Source organism: Bos mutus, chromosome 8, assembly GCF_027580195.1.
Source record: "Bos mutus isolate GX-2022 chromosome 8, NWIPB_WYAK_1.1, whole genome shotgun sequence".
Classification (NCBI taxonomy): domain Eukaryota; kingdom Metazoa; phylum Chordata; class Mammalia; order Artiodactyla; family Bovidae; genus Bos; species Bos mutus.
This window is the reverse complement of record NC_091624.1, coordinates 65,496,148-65,513,986: the sequence shown is the minus strand read 5'-3', so window position 1 is coordinate 65,513,986 and position 17,839 is coordinate 65,496,148. Positions and strand designations below refer to the sequence as shown.

At 40.2% G+C, this 17,839-nt stretch overlaps 1 protein-coding gene across 1 annotated transcript in view; it reads right to left on the bottom strand.

The window, feature by feature from the left end:
* Positions 1 to 460: 460 nt before the first annotated feature.
* Positions 461 to 17,839, bottom strand: part of TRPM3 (transient receptor potential cation channel subfamily M member 3) — a 297,803-nt gene continuing 280,424 nt past the window's right edge. Inside the window, exons 23-24 of the mRNA XM_005897493.2 lie at positions 15,972 to 16,104; positions 461 to 4,219 (exon numbers count right to left, since the gene is read on the bottom strand). Coding sequence (XP_005897555.1) covers positions 2,767 to 4,219; positions 15,972 to 16,104 — 1,586 coding nt within the window. The 3' untranslated portion in view covers positions 461 to 2,766. The remainder of the gene's footprint in view (positions 4,220 to 15,971; positions 16,105 to 17,839) is intronic.

Genomic DNA, 17,839 nt, shown 5'->3' with positions numbered 1-17,839 from the left:
TCAATCTGGTCCAGAATGAGGCCCTGGAGGTGCTGTGATATCCTGCTCTGTGATCAAAGAATAATAATTTCACCTCCTTCCTAGATTCCTCCACAGATTTAGAGAAGCCTCTGGCTTTGTAAGTATGCTCCATATTTAAAATCATCAAAGTGTTTAGGATGTAAATATATCAAACTAGCAAGAGCTAATCCAAGGAACAAAAGTAACAAAATCTGGGTTTAAACTCTGGTGCTGAGACTTGGCCTTCCTGAGAATCACAGAGAAATGGTCTTGAAATGTAAAGTGCCTATTACAGCTGCATTGATTATGAATAAACATGGTTCCTCTTCCTCATTATCAATCAATATGGAACCAGGGGTACATGAACCCTTTAAGGTTATATTGCAACTCTACATGTACATACATTTTTTTTTTTTTTTTTTTCTGGGAGGTGAGCCCCGAGCTTTCATTAGATCCTCAAGGAGATTCATGACTCAAGGAAGTTTTAGGGCAACTAAATCTATCTTAGATTTAGATATTCTTAGACCTATTCTTAGACCAATAGACCAATCTATTCTTAGACCAAATACATGTTTATTGAGGGGAAATGGCCAGTAAAAATATAATTGTTTCTAGAGCAATTATATATGAGGGACTCTGGTGACTTGTTTCTTACTCACTTAAATCCAAGGAGTGAAGATGGAATTGTTTAATTCTTTATATGCAGCAACATCATTGTCTCTACACCTGAAAAGCTTGTTCAGAAGATTTTGGTTTTTGTTATTTAAAGGCTAGAGATTTTGTCCATGTATTCACTTGATTTCACATAATGAGAAATCTGGAATTCAAAACTACAGAAAAACAAAATAACCAGGAAGTATTAAGTCTTTTTCCTTAAAGATTTTTATTCTCCTTTAAATCAGTGATCCAAATAGGAATCCAAAGATTTGATAAAAATTTCTTTATCCCACTTTAAGTCCAGATTCTGATCTAGAAACATATGCCTATATTTGAGAGTCCATAAAACTATCTGGTTTAGAACCGTACATCTATTCTGATTGTACTTGAAATAATCTCTTTGTGCAGGAGAAACCAGACTAAACGAGATGCCATGATAGCAAATGCTTCCGCAGAAAAAAGAGGCAAAGGGAAGGTAGTGAGTCATGTTGGCAACTCTAGTTTTGTACAAGGAAAAGCTAAGGTCATAGGGATTTTAAAAATTTATAATTTCAACATGTCAAAATTTAATATAATTAACTCTTTCAATGGAACTCCTTGGATATTAAAAAATCCTGGTTATATCTCAAGATGATAGAAAAGTCCAAGCCTTTTAAGAAAGCTCTATATGTCTGTTTATAAACTATATATTAACATGTCTCTCTGTGTAAATGCATATAAGCAGCATATACTACAGAACTCTTTATATGTTTATTTGCTTTCTATTTTAGTCTACCGCATCTTTTTTATAGCTCTGTGTATAAGAAAAATATTCATGGTATGCCTGCTACTGATGGCTTGGGTTGATACCAAACTCCCAGTCAATTCTAAGGTTATTTATGGTTTTGAAACTTCCCTAAAAAGTGCTTTGGAACATTTCCATAAAAAAGATACCAGCCCTTGAAAAACTCCAATTAAATTTATGCTGAGCTCAGATTAAATGGCAAAACTCTAGGTATGAAAATATCCACATGTAACCAGATATTCATATACAAAATGGTCATGTGATAGGTGGTGTGGAAAATTGGCAGTTACATCCTGGAGATGTTCAGAAGACATGGTGGATTCATACACATAATGAGGGTCACACAAGCAGCATCACACATAACATAGATGGTGGGAATATAGCAGTATCTCATATGGCAGTTTTAGGTGAGTTCTGCCTACTATTTTTTTTTTAAGTTCACTATTATATTCAGTGAGTGGCTTCATTGATGATAGGTGAGATACAAAATAAATTAAAAAATATAAAATTATTTAATTACATTCATCCTGAGCTTACTTGACTATACTTGAATGCCCACTGTATATAATAAACCACTTGACAATTGTTTTTAACATCAACTCTTCTTTCATTTTGATTGCAATACAAAAAGGCATTTCTTTTCCCTTTATTTTCTTCAAAAGAGATAAAAGTTGTGGCACCAGAAATGAATATATAAGAGACAGGTGAACTATGACTGTTACCTTGTTTTTTCTTTATAATGATCAATTACAGAAGTGTTGGCATGAGAAGGATGTGGGACGTTAGGTAGAACTGCTTGCTGCCGGCTTATACTGAATAAAAAGGATGCTCTTCATCAGTCACCAGTGATGGAGCCAATGTGAAAAGAAAACAGAATTGAAGTTTAGAATATCTCATTTATATGCTGGCTACTTTATTTTATTTTGCAATTTAGCCCTGCATCCTAAAACTCTTGATAATGGTCAGAAATGGAAAGATGCCTCCTGGCATGGAGCATACTTGATGCCCCAATCATTCCCAGAGCTCATGGCTTTCTGAAATGACTAGTTATACACATTCATCTCAACCCTTCTTCTCCCTCTTTCCCCTCCCTACCCATCAAGTGTGAACATGACTTAAATCCCCTGCGTTTTGCACTGGGCCAGATCAAATGTTTTCTTGATCTGTGACCCAGAAGTCACCTTTTAGTTAACAACTCCCAAGGAATGACTTGTTTTGCTCAGCTAAGAATAAAGCAGGTGAGTTTCAAGAAACAGGAACAGGTGAATTTCAGGGAGAATTTGAGGGCTGGATTCTTGAGCCTCCTGCAAAGCTTATTAGAAGGTTTAGTTGTGCTTGCTTTCAAAGCTGTGAAAAGCAGACATTCTGGAGAGTCTCCTCATGGACAGACTGTCCCCTCGGCCCTCTGGCTTAGAGGACTTACTCCTCTGGAAGGGATTTCTCAGGCTTGCTGTGTTCCGCTGCCTGTCGAGTTTGTCACTGATGGAGAAGCTCTTCCTGGTGTGGGCATATGGTGTGCTTGGCTCCTCTGCTGAGTAGCTGTTGGCGCGCTCTATCTTGGGAACTGTGATGTTGTTCGACAGGGTTCTGTCTGAATTATCACCGTCCTGGGGGGGCATTGCGATGGTGGCTCTCCGGCCCTTGGCCTCATTCTCCTCACCATCAGAGCTGGGGTGACTCAGTTCTGCCTCTCGCTCGGGATGGCAGCACAACGATTCCTCCACTTTCCCTCCAAGACCTCCCAGGAATGTGGTTCTGTCAGCAATCACTTGAGGAGCATTGACACATCTCGTGTCAATACAGTCTGTAATACTTGTATATTCTGCTGTTTTCACGGGCACCCCAAAGTTGGCATAACAGCTCCTCGAAGGAGAAAACATAAAGCTATGTGATTTCACGATGGAGGCTTCTTCTAGAAGAAAGGGGGTGGTGGCTAGGTAGCGGCTACTTTTGGAACGCTCAATGGTGTGGTACATTGGAGGGTCAGTGTCCCATGGATTTTGGCATTCTGGGATGTGGGTATAGTCTGAAGAAAAAGATCTAGTGTCCATGGAAGTGATGTCCTCAAAATCAGTGCTCCGGCTTGGCAGTCTGTCTGTGGGTGCAAGAGTTGCATAGGCACTACTTGAAGGAGCTGCGGAAGGTACTGGAGCCGAAAAGCTTGGTTCTCCCAGCCCAAGGATGTTCATGGAATTGTCCAGTGGGCCTATATCACAGTGGAGCTCATCCATGGCAGAGACATAGATGTCTATACATGAAGATGGTCTTCTGGAATCGGGAACAATGGCCAAGGTGTTTGCAGGGGCTGCAGGAGCTTTGGATTCTTTTGCTACAGAGTGGGAACTAGTAGCTCGGTGTAGGCTCAGGGACCTTTCTTTAAAAAGACTCTCCAACTTTTCTATCCCACCTTTGTCTTTCATATTGACTGAATAGAAAGAATGGCTTCGCATACGGGGCATTAAGGTTGGAGAAGTTGGGGACAAGGTCTCCTCACCTGCAGGGTCTATACTCTCTTGGAGCTTGAAGGTGTTCCCCTCCTGGCTGTTGAAGCTGCTCTGGCGGACAATGTAGGCTGCATCTGTGCAGTCCGAGGAGGTCCGCGAGCGGATTTTGTTGGATTCAGCCCGCTCTAGACCTGTCAGGCGCTCCAGGGCTGTGGCCATGCGCCCGATGAGGTCTTCGAGCTGCGCCAGCCGGATGTCCACGGTCTGGAGCGAGGCCTTCATGCAGTGCTCCCTCTCGTTGACTTCCTCCAGCCGCATGGACATATTCTCCACCCTGGGCAGGAAGAGAGAACCAGAGTCACTCTGGGTAGTTTCTCTGCAGGAGGCTGTGGAGCAGGGACAGAGGGGCTTAAAATTGTGCCCCAACTTAGTGCCATCACTGTCCTACTGGGGGGAACTGAGGGGGTGTGGGTAGTGAGAAGGGGTGGAGAGGAGAGGATGGCTGTGACCCTGTCACTGGGAATCACAGAACTCCAATCTTTCTAAGCTAGAAAAGGCTTGAGAGTTGATTGAATCCAGCAGTTTCTAGCTACTAATTCCCTTTCCCTCGGGGAAACTTCATGCTCAGTCCCAACAACTAAACACCTAGGCAAGGAGGTCTTGAAGAGGAGTGAGGCCAAAGTCCCACTCTTTGCCGCCCTCCTGGCTTCACTGTGGCTTGGGGCAGGGTTCAATGACCTAAATAAGGACTAGGATGTTGGCTTAACAGTCACCAGCAAAATGAGAATGTTTCATTTGGATGACTTTACCCAGTTTTGCAGTAGAATTGTAGAATGTAGCTATTCTTACTGTAGTGTGCATGTAAAATTTGTATTTTATGGACTGGGATTATGTTTATTTTGCATATACATAATAATCTTTTGTTGTTGTTCTTATTCACAACAATCTTTTTAGAAAGTAGTACCTCCAAAGGAACTGATATGGTCCTGTTACTGAGTCACCTGGGGTTGACCTTATTTAACCCCATCCTTTCATTAATAAAGGATAAACAAATATCAAGAAGTTTAGCCAAGATTACATAATTTTTGGTAAACTCTAGAGTGGCTATCAATAAATCATCCTATGCCTCTCTCTGTCTTTCCAGGTAGCTGATCCAGGTGCTTTCTATCCCAGTTATTTCTATAGTCCCTATTCTTAAGGGTGTGATCTGTCTCATATTCCTCTTTGCATTTCCATGTTGACAGCCCAATACCTGCCAGATGTCAAGAAAGGCTCACTGAACAAATCACTGTGACAAACTTGATTTCAATTGTTTAATGGGTTGCTAGGCCATTTACTTATAAAGACAGAGACCACATATTTAAAATAAAATTGTGCCATATTTTTCACTTGTTCAAATTAACTTGGAAAGGACAAACCAAAGGCAAGTTTTGGTTTGAGCTTAAACTTTCACTTTTAAATGTCAAAAGGCAAATCTTGGAGAATCTAAAAAAGATCTATTCACAACTTTTTTTGAGAGGATAAAGATACTTTCCTAATTCTTCCAATATGCACAGCAAATTACTTGACCATTGACCCTTAAAAGGAACATGGCTGCATGCTTTACAAAAGATGATAGGAATTAGAGCTAGGTCCCTCCAATTGTTGTGATGGTGGTGGTGGTGGTGTGTTAACAATAGCAACACCTCTATCTGCGAAGAATATATATTTCAATGCCAGAAGGAGATATAAGAGGCATGTGGTTTCTCTCTCTGAGGGACCTATAGGTTTAGAAAAAAAACACAAACATGTATAAAAGCCTACTTCTGCTGGCCAGAGTGGGAATATGTGATTCTCTTACCTTTGCAACACCCTCCCCTGCCCCCCCACAACTCACTCTGCTCTTTTATCTCTCAGTTTCCCTTCATCAGTCTAAGTTTCTGGACTGCTCTCAAGAGCCCTGCTTCAGAAACTTTTTTTTTTTTTTTGCTCCTTTCTGCTGCTCCATAGCCAGTTTAGCACCTCTAGGGTCTAGGCACACTCTGCCATGATGCTCAGGTATATTTCCAAAAGACTTGTACACTGAGCAATTCTGTATCTGGCAAACCCAATGCTACTCATCCAGCTAGCACAGATGGTTCAGAAAGAAAATTCAACTTTTTACTATTTCACTTGTTTTGTGGTATACACGTAGCCCAAGAAACAAATTACTTACAATAATAATTTTGTGAGTCTTAGAGACTTACAATTGACTTTTTCATCATCTATCCTATGGAGTTTGCAAGTATTACAGTTCGTTTTTGCAATGCAATATGCTTTCGGTAAGTAGATAAAAATACTATTTCATTAAATGCAGGAGTGGGACAGATGGTACATTTTTGAAGAATGAGGATTTTTGTTTGGGATACTTAGGTACTGGGTCCAGCTAGTTTTTCAGTGTTGGCAGAGTTACAAAATGCAGGATAATTTTCTTCCTCCCTCTCCTGTCCTTTCCTGGAGTCTGGTATATACAAGGTTGGTATGGAAAGAGATAAAGATGTTCTCTGAGTATAACTGCATGTGGCTATTGTTTTGGGCATGGGAAGATATCTCCCTGCACTGTGGGGACCCCCCTGCGCACCCTACCTCACTTTAGTTCCAGAATCCAACACTGCAGAGAAAACTAGCAAGTGAAAGGCTGAGCTAAGGCACCAAGAGGCAATGAAAGAGTAAGGACTGGGTTGTGGGGAATAAACAGAACCCAGACACTAAGGACCCTAAGGAATGGGAGGGAGAGAGGAGGTACAAGGAAGAAGGGGGTCCTCTGGGAAAGCAAGGAGGTGCCCAGTGGGAGCCTCAAGAACAAAGATAAAGAAGTATGGCTCCAGGGGGTAGAACTAGGGGAGGGAAACATTCTAGAACAAGATCAAGGAGCTCTTCTTCACCAAATCTTAACTTTCCTGTGGGCTCTGAGGTGCTTTGGAATGTAAGACTTGAATTTAAAAAAAAACAAAAAACAAAAAAACAGAACTGTTTGATCTGTTTTCTTTCAGAATCCTGGATGTGTTTAATCACTTGACTGTATGTCAGTTAGGTCATTGATATAAGTGATAGGGGTTTAATATAGGAGTTATAAAAAAGAGGAAAGCTCCTAGAGTCAAACTTACATACGCTTATTCCATACATAGAGTTCTTCCCTTAATCTTTAAAAAGAATTCTTGAAAAGTTAATTTGTCAATGGGCATGCATTACAGATATAAATAGGTATGAGAAACAAATCAAGAGTTTTGGCTCATAGGGGTAGTTTCCAGGAGCTGACTCTGGTCAAATAACTCAGGAGATCATATGGAGGTAAGAATGGTAAGATTTTATGGATCAAAAGGAATCCTCAAGGAGATACATATGGCAGTGACTAAGTAAGAAAATAAAAAGGGATTTGGAAAGAAAGATGTTGTATGGGAGGGACACTTTATTTTTCTTTCCTTCTTTTAAATTTCCAGATCTTGTGTGACTTATTTCAGAATAACTCAAGACACAATCACAATAGGCACCCAACAGAAACCTGGAAAGGTATGAGGTGGTTCTTCTTCCCAGGAGGCCAAGAAAGCAACAGCCAGAAGTCCATCAAAGGACACTCAATAGACTGGTTAAAAAAAGAAATCCAGGTCCTAAGACAACCAGCCTCTAACGGCCAAAGTGATAAGGGAAAGGGCATTCAAAAGAAGATTCTGGCGGCACAGAAAATTTCAACTTCAATATGCAATACGTTAAGGATTATTGTATTCTTGCCACCTCTTAATATCTTCTGCTTCTCTTAGGTCCATAGCATCTCTGTCCTTTATCAAGCCCATCTTTGCATGAAATTTTCCCTTGGTATCTCTAATTTTCTTGAAGAGATCTCTAGTCTTTCCCATTCTGTTATTTTCCTCTATTTCTTTGCATTGATCGCTGAGGAAGGCTTTCTTATCTCTTCTTGCTATTCTTTGGAACTCTGTATTCAGACGCTTATATCTTTCCTTTTCTCCTTTGCTTTTTGCTTCTCTTCTTTTCACAGCTATTTGTAAGGCCTCCCCAGACAGCCATTTTGCTTTTTTGCATTTCTTTTCCATGGGGATGGTCTTGATCCCTGTCTCCTGTACAATGTCATGAACCTCCATCCATAGTTCATCAGGCACTCTATCTATCAGATCTAGTCCCTTAAATCTATTTCTCACTTTCACTGTATAGTCATAAGGGATTTGATTTAGGTCATACCTGAATGGTCTAGTGGTTTTCCCTACTTTCTTCAATTTAAGTCTGAATTTGAGTCCAAATAGAAAAAGGAGTATGTCAAGGCTGTATATTGTCACCCTGATTATTTAACTTCTATGCAGAGTACATCATAAGAAACGCTGGGCTGGAAGAAACACAAGCTGGAATCAAGATTGCCTGGAGAAATATCAATAACCTCAGATATGCAGATGACACCACCCTTATGGCAGAAAGTGAAGAGGAACTAAAAAGCTTCTTGATGAAAGTGAAAGAGGAGAGTGAAAAAGTTGGCTTAAAGCTCAACATTCAGAAAACGAAGATCATGGCATCTGGTCCCATCACTTCATGGGAAATAGATGGGGAAACAGTGGAAACAGTGTCAGACTTTATTTTTCTGGGCTCCAAAATCACTGCAGATGGTGACTGCAGCCATGAAATTAAAAGACGCTTACTCCTCAGAAGGAAAGTTATGACCAACTTAGATAGCATATTCAAAAGCAGAGACATTACTTTGCCAACAAAGGTCCGTCTAGTTAAGGCTATGGTTTTTCCAGTAGTCATGTATGGATATGAGAGTTGGACTGTGAAGAAAGCTGAGTGCCGAAGAATTGATGCTTTTGAACTGTGGTGTTGGAGAAGACTCTTGAGAGTCCCTTGGACTGCAAGGAGATCCAACCAGTCCATCCTAAAGGAGATCAGTCCTGGGTGTTCTTTGGAAGGAATGATGCTAAAGCTGAAACTCAATACTTTGGCCACCTCATGCGAAGAGTTGACTTACTGGAAAAGACTCTGATGCTGGGAGGGATTGGGGGTGGGAGGAAAAGGGGACAACAGAGGATGAGATGGCTGGATGGCATCACCAACTCGATAGACGTGAGTTTGAGTGAACTCCGGGAGTTGGTGACGAACAGGGAGGCCTGGTGTGCTGTAATTCATGGGGTCGCAAAGAGTCGGACACAACTGAGTGACTGAACTGAACTGAAGGATTATTGTATTGTGTGTGCTTACCTTCTAGAAAATTCATTTTTTTTTTCCTGATAACATCAAAATGTGGTTAAAGGAACTATGGTAAAAGGAAAAAGAGAACTGGCTGGTCATGCCTGTTCTAAATTTCAAATATTCCCTGGAGTGCTAGCAGTTGGATGGGTGTAGGATGAAGAGCAGAAACAACTTCAGATCACATGAGCCCAGTTGTGGGGGCTCTTATAGGGGCAAGGGGTATACTGATATAGGTTTTTTGATCAAAGACAATGATGCAGAGCAGCTAAAGTGAACTCTTGCTTATCCATAGACTGATAATGTAATTTGTGAATTTTAGGGTTACCTACCCCTTTCCTATGGGCTTCCCTCATAGCTCATTAGGTAAAGAATCTGCCTGCAATGCAGGAGACCTGGGTTTGATTCCTGGGTCTGGAAGATCCCCTGGAGAAGGAAATGGCAACCTACTCTAATATTCCTGCCTGGAGAATCCCACGGACAGAGGAGCCTGGCAGGCCACAGTCCATGGGGTTGCCAAGAGTCAGACACGACTTAGTGAATAAAAGACGACAACGACCCTTCCCTTTGGGCCAGTTATCCTTCTAATTAACTCTGGGACCCAAAGAGGGGAGAAAAGTTAAACTTGGATCTATCAATGGAGATAGCAAAGATCAGCTTTAGAAAAAGATACAGTGGCAAGTGACTGAAGCTCCTCTTTTATGACTTACACTGTTTGGGGATTATTTATAAATTTCATATATTCTAAATTATTCTCTTTGTTATTAAACATTGTAACTGTAAAATACTATTAATAGTCTTTGTCTAATACTTTTTGGATCTAGGTAAAGTGGAAAAAGGGGGCTACAGAGCCTATTGGTTTGGGAAAGATAATGTTAGATTAAAAGATGATAACAAGGAATGATGTATATTACAGTTTGCCTAAATTGTTATTGTCAAGGAGAAAATTCAAACGGAAACTTCTGTAAAATGGAGCCCAACAGGTAGGGTGATGGTGAGGATAAACTGGAAGCTGTAAGTTAGGGGTCTGAGGACCAAATCCCTATGGGAGGGCAGATCAAGGAAGTACGTGAAGCAGGCAAAGCATAAGAGACCAGCGGAAGGTTCTGTGGCAGAAGAGAGCATGTCCAGGCCAAAGGCATTCAGAGTGAATTTTAACAATCACTGTCAGCTCAACACAACAGCCCTCTGTGGGCAGGTGCTGCCCACGAGCGACCAGTTTGCAAAACCTGCTTTAAATGAGTTAAAGGGACCAGAAAAGAACTTCCATCTATGATCACCAGAAAATCTAGGTGACCCTTAAGAGCCAAAGGGAAATAAAAAGAAATGCCAGGAGACTGCAGATAGGAAATGTTTTCTCAGTACTCAACATTCCTGATTCTATGAATTATGGGAGTTTAACATCAATTCTAGGCAGCATTGTAGAATGGCTTGTTGTTGTTTAGTCACTAAGTCAGGTACGACTCTTTTGCAACCCCATGGACTGTGGCCCACCAGGATTCTCTGTCCATGGGATTTCCCAGGCAAGAATACTGGAACAGATTACCATTTCCTTCTCCAGGGGATCTCCCCAACCTAGGGATTGAACCCATGTGTCCTGAGTCTCCTGCATTGGCAGGTGGATTCTTTACCACTGAGCCATCTGGGAAGCCCATAGAATGGCTTAGTTTTAAGTAATTAAGCTGATGCTATCTTTTGGGCACTTTAAAGAGACAGGATTAATTAACAGGAGGCTCAGTATTAATCTTGTCTCTCTTTTGATAATCTAGACTAACAAAGAAACATAGATGCACAATATTTTTCATAAAGTAAATTGTGATTTTAGTAACACTCGGTTGACTGGAGAAATGTGAATACTTGGCTGGCTGATTAACCAAGTGAGAGATGGTATAACATGGACTGGTATCATCATGAAAGATAGTTTTTGGAGTCATGCGATATCTCAGTTCTGTCTTGGTTCACCTGATTCACTGGAGTCATGCAGTATCTTAGTTCTGTCTTGGTTCACTTGATTCATGCTGGTGAGATTTTGGTAGATTATGTTGAAGGCATAGCAGGTATATTTATCAAGCAAACAATGATATAAAAACAATGGGATGAAAAATTAGTAGACAGACAATAAAATCAGGATCCAAAGTCATCCTTAAAATGCTATAATAATGAGCCAAAGTGGAGGGTGGGAGGTGGGGACTCCGGTGGTGCTAGTGGTAAAGAAACCATCTGCCAATGCAGGAGACCTAAGAGATGCGGGTTCTATCCCTGGGTCAGGAAGATCCCCTGAAGGAGGGCATGGCAACCCACTGTAGTATTCTTGCCTGGAGAATTCTATGGACAGAGGAGCCTGGCAGGCTATATAATCCATGGCGTTGCAAAGATTTGGACATGACTGAAGTGACTGAGCACACAAAGAGGAAGTGGAATTAAAGACAAATTTCATAGCAATGAATGCTAAGTCTTGATTTTAGGTTAGAAACAAACATTTCCAAAGAAGTTGGAAGATATTTGAAATATCTGATGTAAAAAAGGCTTGGTTTTAATTAATTGTAGGCTCACTCTGAACCAAAGATATGACTTGGCTGCTATGATAGTAATGCAATCCCATAGCAAATAAAATGTGTAGATCCAAAAATAATAACTACCAGTTAAAACATAATATTTCATGTATGTTATTTCAGTAACTTTTAAAATTTTAGTTAGGTATTAATACCACAGGTATGTCCCCATTTTACTGATTGGGGCATAGGTTCAGAGGAGTTAAGTAACTTGTTCAAGGTCACACAGCTAGTTACTGCAGAATTAGTATTAAAATCTTTCCATTTTACTATGTTCTTTCCCTTGTTACATGTTCTTTTCCTATTGTACTCTGTAAGTATTAGGTTAGCATATGGTAGATAATTAAAAACAGTAAGTGAATGAATAAAGGCATTGAGTCTAGGCTCTAACTATAACACAGAATTAGGTTCCATTTAGATACCACATTTAAAGGGTGATGTTGAAAATTCAAAGTGTATATTGAGAAAGTGGGCAGGGTAGTGGAAGATCTGCTGTACACATGCTAAGTGGTTAAAGGATTTTGGGATATTTAGTTTAGAAACGATAAAGCAAATGGGAGATGATGGTGATATTACCATATGTGAAACATTTTTTCAGAGACAGTAGAATGTAATTTTTTCTGTATTTATTCATGAGGCTGGTATCTAAGGCAGCTTCTCCTCCTTCAGGAGGTGCTCAAATAGAGGCTGACTGTAACTGGATCATACATTCTTTCAAAGCAAAATCCTTCTATCCCCACTCCAACCCCAGGCCCTGCTCAGTACATGCTTGTTAAATTGCTGCTGGTCAGGTGTGTGGGAGAAACACTGCTTTGGGTACAAGTAATCTGTTCTTGGGCTTCCCTTCTGGTTCAGCTGGTGAAGAATCCTCCTGCAATGTGGGAGACCTGGGTTGGGAAGATCCCCTGGAGAAGGGAAAGACTACCTACTCTAGCATTCTGGCTTGGAGAATTCCATGGACTATAGTCCATGGGGTCGTAAAAAGTCGGACATGAAGGACTGACTTTCACACACACACAATCTGTATTTAATGACCTCCAGAACTGTTCCAAATGTAAGGTACCGAATTTTATTGATGTATGTTCCACAGTGAATAATTGTGCACTGTCCTATCCTACTTGGGACCTTAAGCTTATCCATTATATTCCATTAGTGTCCCCAAAGTGTGGTGCAGGACTAGCATTACCATCAGCATTACTGGAAACTTGTTAGAAATGCAAATTCTCAGGCCCCACTGTAGACACGGTGAATCAGAAACCAAGGAGATATATATATATATAAAAAAAAAGAAACCAAGGATGTAGGTGGATGCCCAGAAACCTGTCTTGCAACAAGCTTTCCAGATGATTTTACGGCCTTCTAAGGTTTGACAACTGTGAGTTAGATGTTTCTGGCTGTTCCTGCCTTGGGTGTACACTAGAACTCAGTGAGACTGTGCTTTTTGAGGACAGAGCTCTGCCTTATTGCCTGGTACACAGTAAAAGCCCCAGTATACATGTATTGAAACAGAACCCACTAGGTAAAGGATGATGAGCACAGAATTTGATGGCACAAACTCCAAGGATTGGTTATTGTAAGCCAGGGTAAAAAATCCTCAGAAAAGAAGGTAGTTACCAATGTTGCTTAACAGCTTAAAATTTTGGCTATTTTAATATAATTATCACTAGCTAGATATTGTCCCAAATAAGTAACGGCATTGGTTACAATCAATTAGCTCACTATATTTTGGAATTGTATTGCTTTAGATACATCATGGTCATTGCTATATAAAAATGGCAAAGACAAGAGTTTCTCAGAATCAGTTCCTCCAAGGTGTTAATGATCTCCTGAATATTGTATTGGGTCCTTCCTATACATACTATTTGGTGACAAAAATATAATTTAATAATTATCCATTTAAATAGACAATTATAGAAGTACATTTTTACTTCTAAAGAGATTCATGCAAATAGAACTTGAATAAATTAACTGTATTTTAAAGGTAGTAGCAAGGGGAGAAACAGAGCAAAGAACCAGCTCTTAAGTTTTCTGATTTCAAATCTCTGTGTTGAGGTTATCTAATATGAGGAGAAAAGTATAAAATATATAATATATGAAGTTAACTTATATAAATTTAACATATGTATTCAAATGTGAGTTTATACATACTTATCTATCATCTCTCTACCCATCTATCTATTTACCTAGCTAGCCAGCTAGCTCATGTAAAACAGGACAGGTGATTTCACCTGCCACTCCACTTAGAAAGGACATGTCCTGGAGAATGTGTGAAATGGGTAATATGGATCCCCTCCCTCCCTTGGTTGATCTCCATTCCCCGATGCACCTCATGGTGTTTCTATTGTACTGAGTCTAATTCTAGTGTTTAAAGACATTGTTTTTGGTACATTTGCAGATGCAAAACTACTACCATCACCACCAAAAGCAGAACTTCAAATAAACACAGACAGAAGCTACAGAAGCAGAATGAGGCCTGGGCTTAGATTCACTTCTCTGGCACCTGGGCTTAGCTGTGAACTCACCCTGGCCCTCTGGGCCCTGTTACTCCAGAAGGTCAGCTAAGGCCTAGGTCACAGGGAGGGCTGCCCTGCACTCTGTCCTGATTTCTGGGAATTGTTCATCTTGGTCACCTTCCTGAAGGGTGGGGCTCGGTAACTCCCCAGAGAGGAAGAGGGCCTCGGGGAAGAAGTCTCCTGGAAGCATCTGTAAATGTGGGGTGAGAGCCTCAGGTGGAGGTGCTCTAGCTCCTCCATGTTCCCATTCAAAGGGGCTTTATGACAGGCCACAGTTTGCACGCCCTGGTGTCTGCACCTCTCATGCTAGTTCCCCAGAGAGACAAGGACTTCTCTGCATCTTAATACTCCTCCCCCTATCTTTCTTTTCTCCCAGGTCTGCGGTTTTCTGAATACAAAAAGCCATTGCAAAGGGTCCTGGACACATGCTTTGCAAATATGCCTGAGTAATGGACAAAGTGTCCACATGGCACAATTTTATGGGAACTACATGGCTAATATGTCCATTAATAAATAACTTTTTCAAGGCCTTAGCATGAGAGAGGTCTTCAGATTTGCAGCTTCTTCCTCTGTTTGCTAGAAAATTGCTTCACATCATATCATCATAAAATGTTCTAGTTTGCAATGACAGATGTGTATAAAATCTGTGCATGGCTTTAAATTTTATTAATATTGGCTAGTACCTATGGATATAATCACTAAATGGCATGTGTGTATATAACCACTCATCTAGACTGCATTCCTTAAATAAATAATGGGCAGGGATAGAAAAAAATGCCATTTGTGTCATTTCTGCAGAGCCCTTAGAGAAAACATATGAAGTGGCTAAACAGACAAAATGCCATTTCATGAAAACTAGACGTGACTGACTCAAATCTTAAAAGCCTGAGTCGTATATCAACTGATGTCATCAATGTATCATCCTTTTCCCCACTATTTATAAGTAACTTCTGCCATCTCTATATTGCAAGTGCTTAAAATTTAAAGTTACACTAGTGTTTTGTAATACTTGGGGTGTTCTTCAGAAAAGCAGTGCCCCAAATGCTGGAATATGCCAGTCTGGAATGAAGTTTGTATTAGACTACAGCAAAATGAGGAAAATCAGAAAAATTTAAATTTATTTGCATAAAGTTAGATTTATTAAATTTAAAGTATTCTCTTCTCTTTGAGATTTTTTTTCTTACAGCCCTACTGGTCTATAAACCTATTTGGTCAGTGAGATCTAAAAGTGTATAATAAGTAAGTAGAAAAAAATCTGCTTTTATTTCTTTGTTTTTGCCTTGTTCTATAAGAATTAAAAAAAAAAAAATTGAAAAAAACACCCTCAACAATTATTCTAATTCACAAGTCTCTTGCTGTTGTTTATTCAGAAGGCACCGAGCACCCATATAAGCCAGGCACTAGGACCATCTTGACCTTTGGAGAAGATGCTCAATGATCTACATGAAACACAAACTTGATGAGAGCCTTGAGTTGGGCTGGGACTCTCTTGATTTGTGTCTAGGTCTGAACTTTCCAATTTCTGGTCTGAGTCAACAACTCTTGCCCTGTCCTGGACTCAACAATCTCCAGTGTCCAAGAAGGCAACTTCTACTGCCTGCTGGGAAACCTAGGACTTACAAGTCTGGGATTTTGATCTATAGACATTTCAGACAATGTTCTGTTCTCTCATAAGCTCAATGATTTCTTGTACAATAAAAATAAGCAAAAAGGGGCGGAGGGATCTGTTTTCTTTGTGGTCCTGCAAACAAAATCAATTGATAAAGCATGCCATGGTATAAAACATCCCCAGGAGACATGCGCCCAGAGAACACACCTTTCTGAAGTCACGCGTATCCTCTCATCATTGGACGAGTTGAATCGATCATCCTTTTCTCTGAAATATTCCTCTATGCACTGCTCTTCAAAATCATGTACTTTCTTGAGCTCATCATCAGTTATGAAGAGCTCTGTGGAAAAGATGAGAGATATGAGGCAGAGAAGTAAAAGCAATGAACCTGATTTGTGGGCCTAATGACATTCCTAACTCAAGTCAGGTTAGGGAAGTGCCTCGATCCTTCACTGAGATCAAACTAAATCCAAACCTGGTCAGCTGACTGGTATCATTGTTCTCTTTCTGGGTGTTAGATTCATTTTGGACCTCTGAATCTCACCTAAGTGTACCTGGCTTACTGCAGAGAATGGTTAGGATAATATATGTTGTAAGGATAACAATGTAGCTAAATAAAGGAAAGGGAAACTATGCAGAGAAAGGTTTATTAAAAACTCCTGGGCTGAGGAGCGTGGCAGACACACATTTTTCATTTGCCTTACTAAAAGCCCTTTGTAACCCAATTTCCCCTCCCTCTTCCAACTATTGAGACTGGAAAGCCAAATATTTCCAGTATTCCTTGAAGTTTGAGTAGCAACCAAGAAACACAGTTTGGCTCAAGGTACAAAAAAAAAATCTGCTGCAGGAAAAGGTTGACATTTCAATCCCCACCCCACCTCCACCGCCTTTTTCTTTCAAAGGTATTGGAAAGAGATTCTGGTTTCCTGATCAACTACAGGTATGTGGTTGATTCTTTCTACCTTTTTTCATCTTCATACTTCTTTATGCCTTGAACATGGACATGTGATGACTGGAAGTACAGCAGCTATTTTGCTACTGTGAGACAAGACAGTGTGACAGGGAATAGTTGAGTCTAAAAATAGGCGTGGGGTCTTTGACTTTAGTGAGTCATTATTGAGCTCTGGGCTATTTACCTTTTCACTTTTTGTTGTGTGAGTTAAAGCAAAACCTTATATATTTGTGTTATTGTATCTGGTGTTCTGTTTATAGCAAGTAAACAAACTAGTAACTGATACAGTGGTAGAAAGAGCCCAGTGGAAATCTGAACCTTTTCTCCCCTGAGCTTTCTACTTGCCTAAATGGGTATTTCAAATGGAAACAGTGAATTTTGGAATTCTTAACCCCTCTCCAACTTTCCAATTTTAATGTCTCAGAAGAGGTCAGGCATTGCTATGTCAAAGAAGTTGTTAAAAGCTTCAGACTTAAAGAAACAGTTGATTATTGAGTGGCTTTGGTTTTAAACTTGAGTTGCACTAGTAATCACCTGGAGGTGATTCTTGGGCCATAGTCCTAAAGGCTCTGATTCAGTAGATTTAGTGTAGGTGGTCTATTTGACACTCTTTGAGAAACCACAGGAGGTTGCTTGTATGGGGCTGGATCCTACTGTTCTTAACAGTGGGTGTACCCAGGGGACATTTAGGAACTTGCAGGAACTGTTAGTATTCAATGAGTGGAGGCTGGATGTTCTAAATCTTCTACAATGTGTGGAACAATTCTATATAATAAAGGATTATTCCCCCAATTGAACCTCTTTTTAGAAATAGTGGGCTAGAAAGTGGTTGGTGGAAAGTCTTTTTTATTCTTGGATTATGGAAAAAACTGCTGGTTTCCTCTTTAAGTCATATAGGAACACCCCCTAAGGCTTGGGAAATGTTTAAGACCTAAAAACACTATAGATCCAAAAACAATCATAGAAAGTCAAACTTAATCACCTACAACTCTGCACGTCAGGATGCTTAAATTATATATACAGTAGCATTGGGAGCATATTAACGTGGTTGATATATCTTGTGGTGGGATGTCTGGCAAGTAAGAAGCTTAGAACCTATGAAGGTGCTAAGACAGCCCTGCTG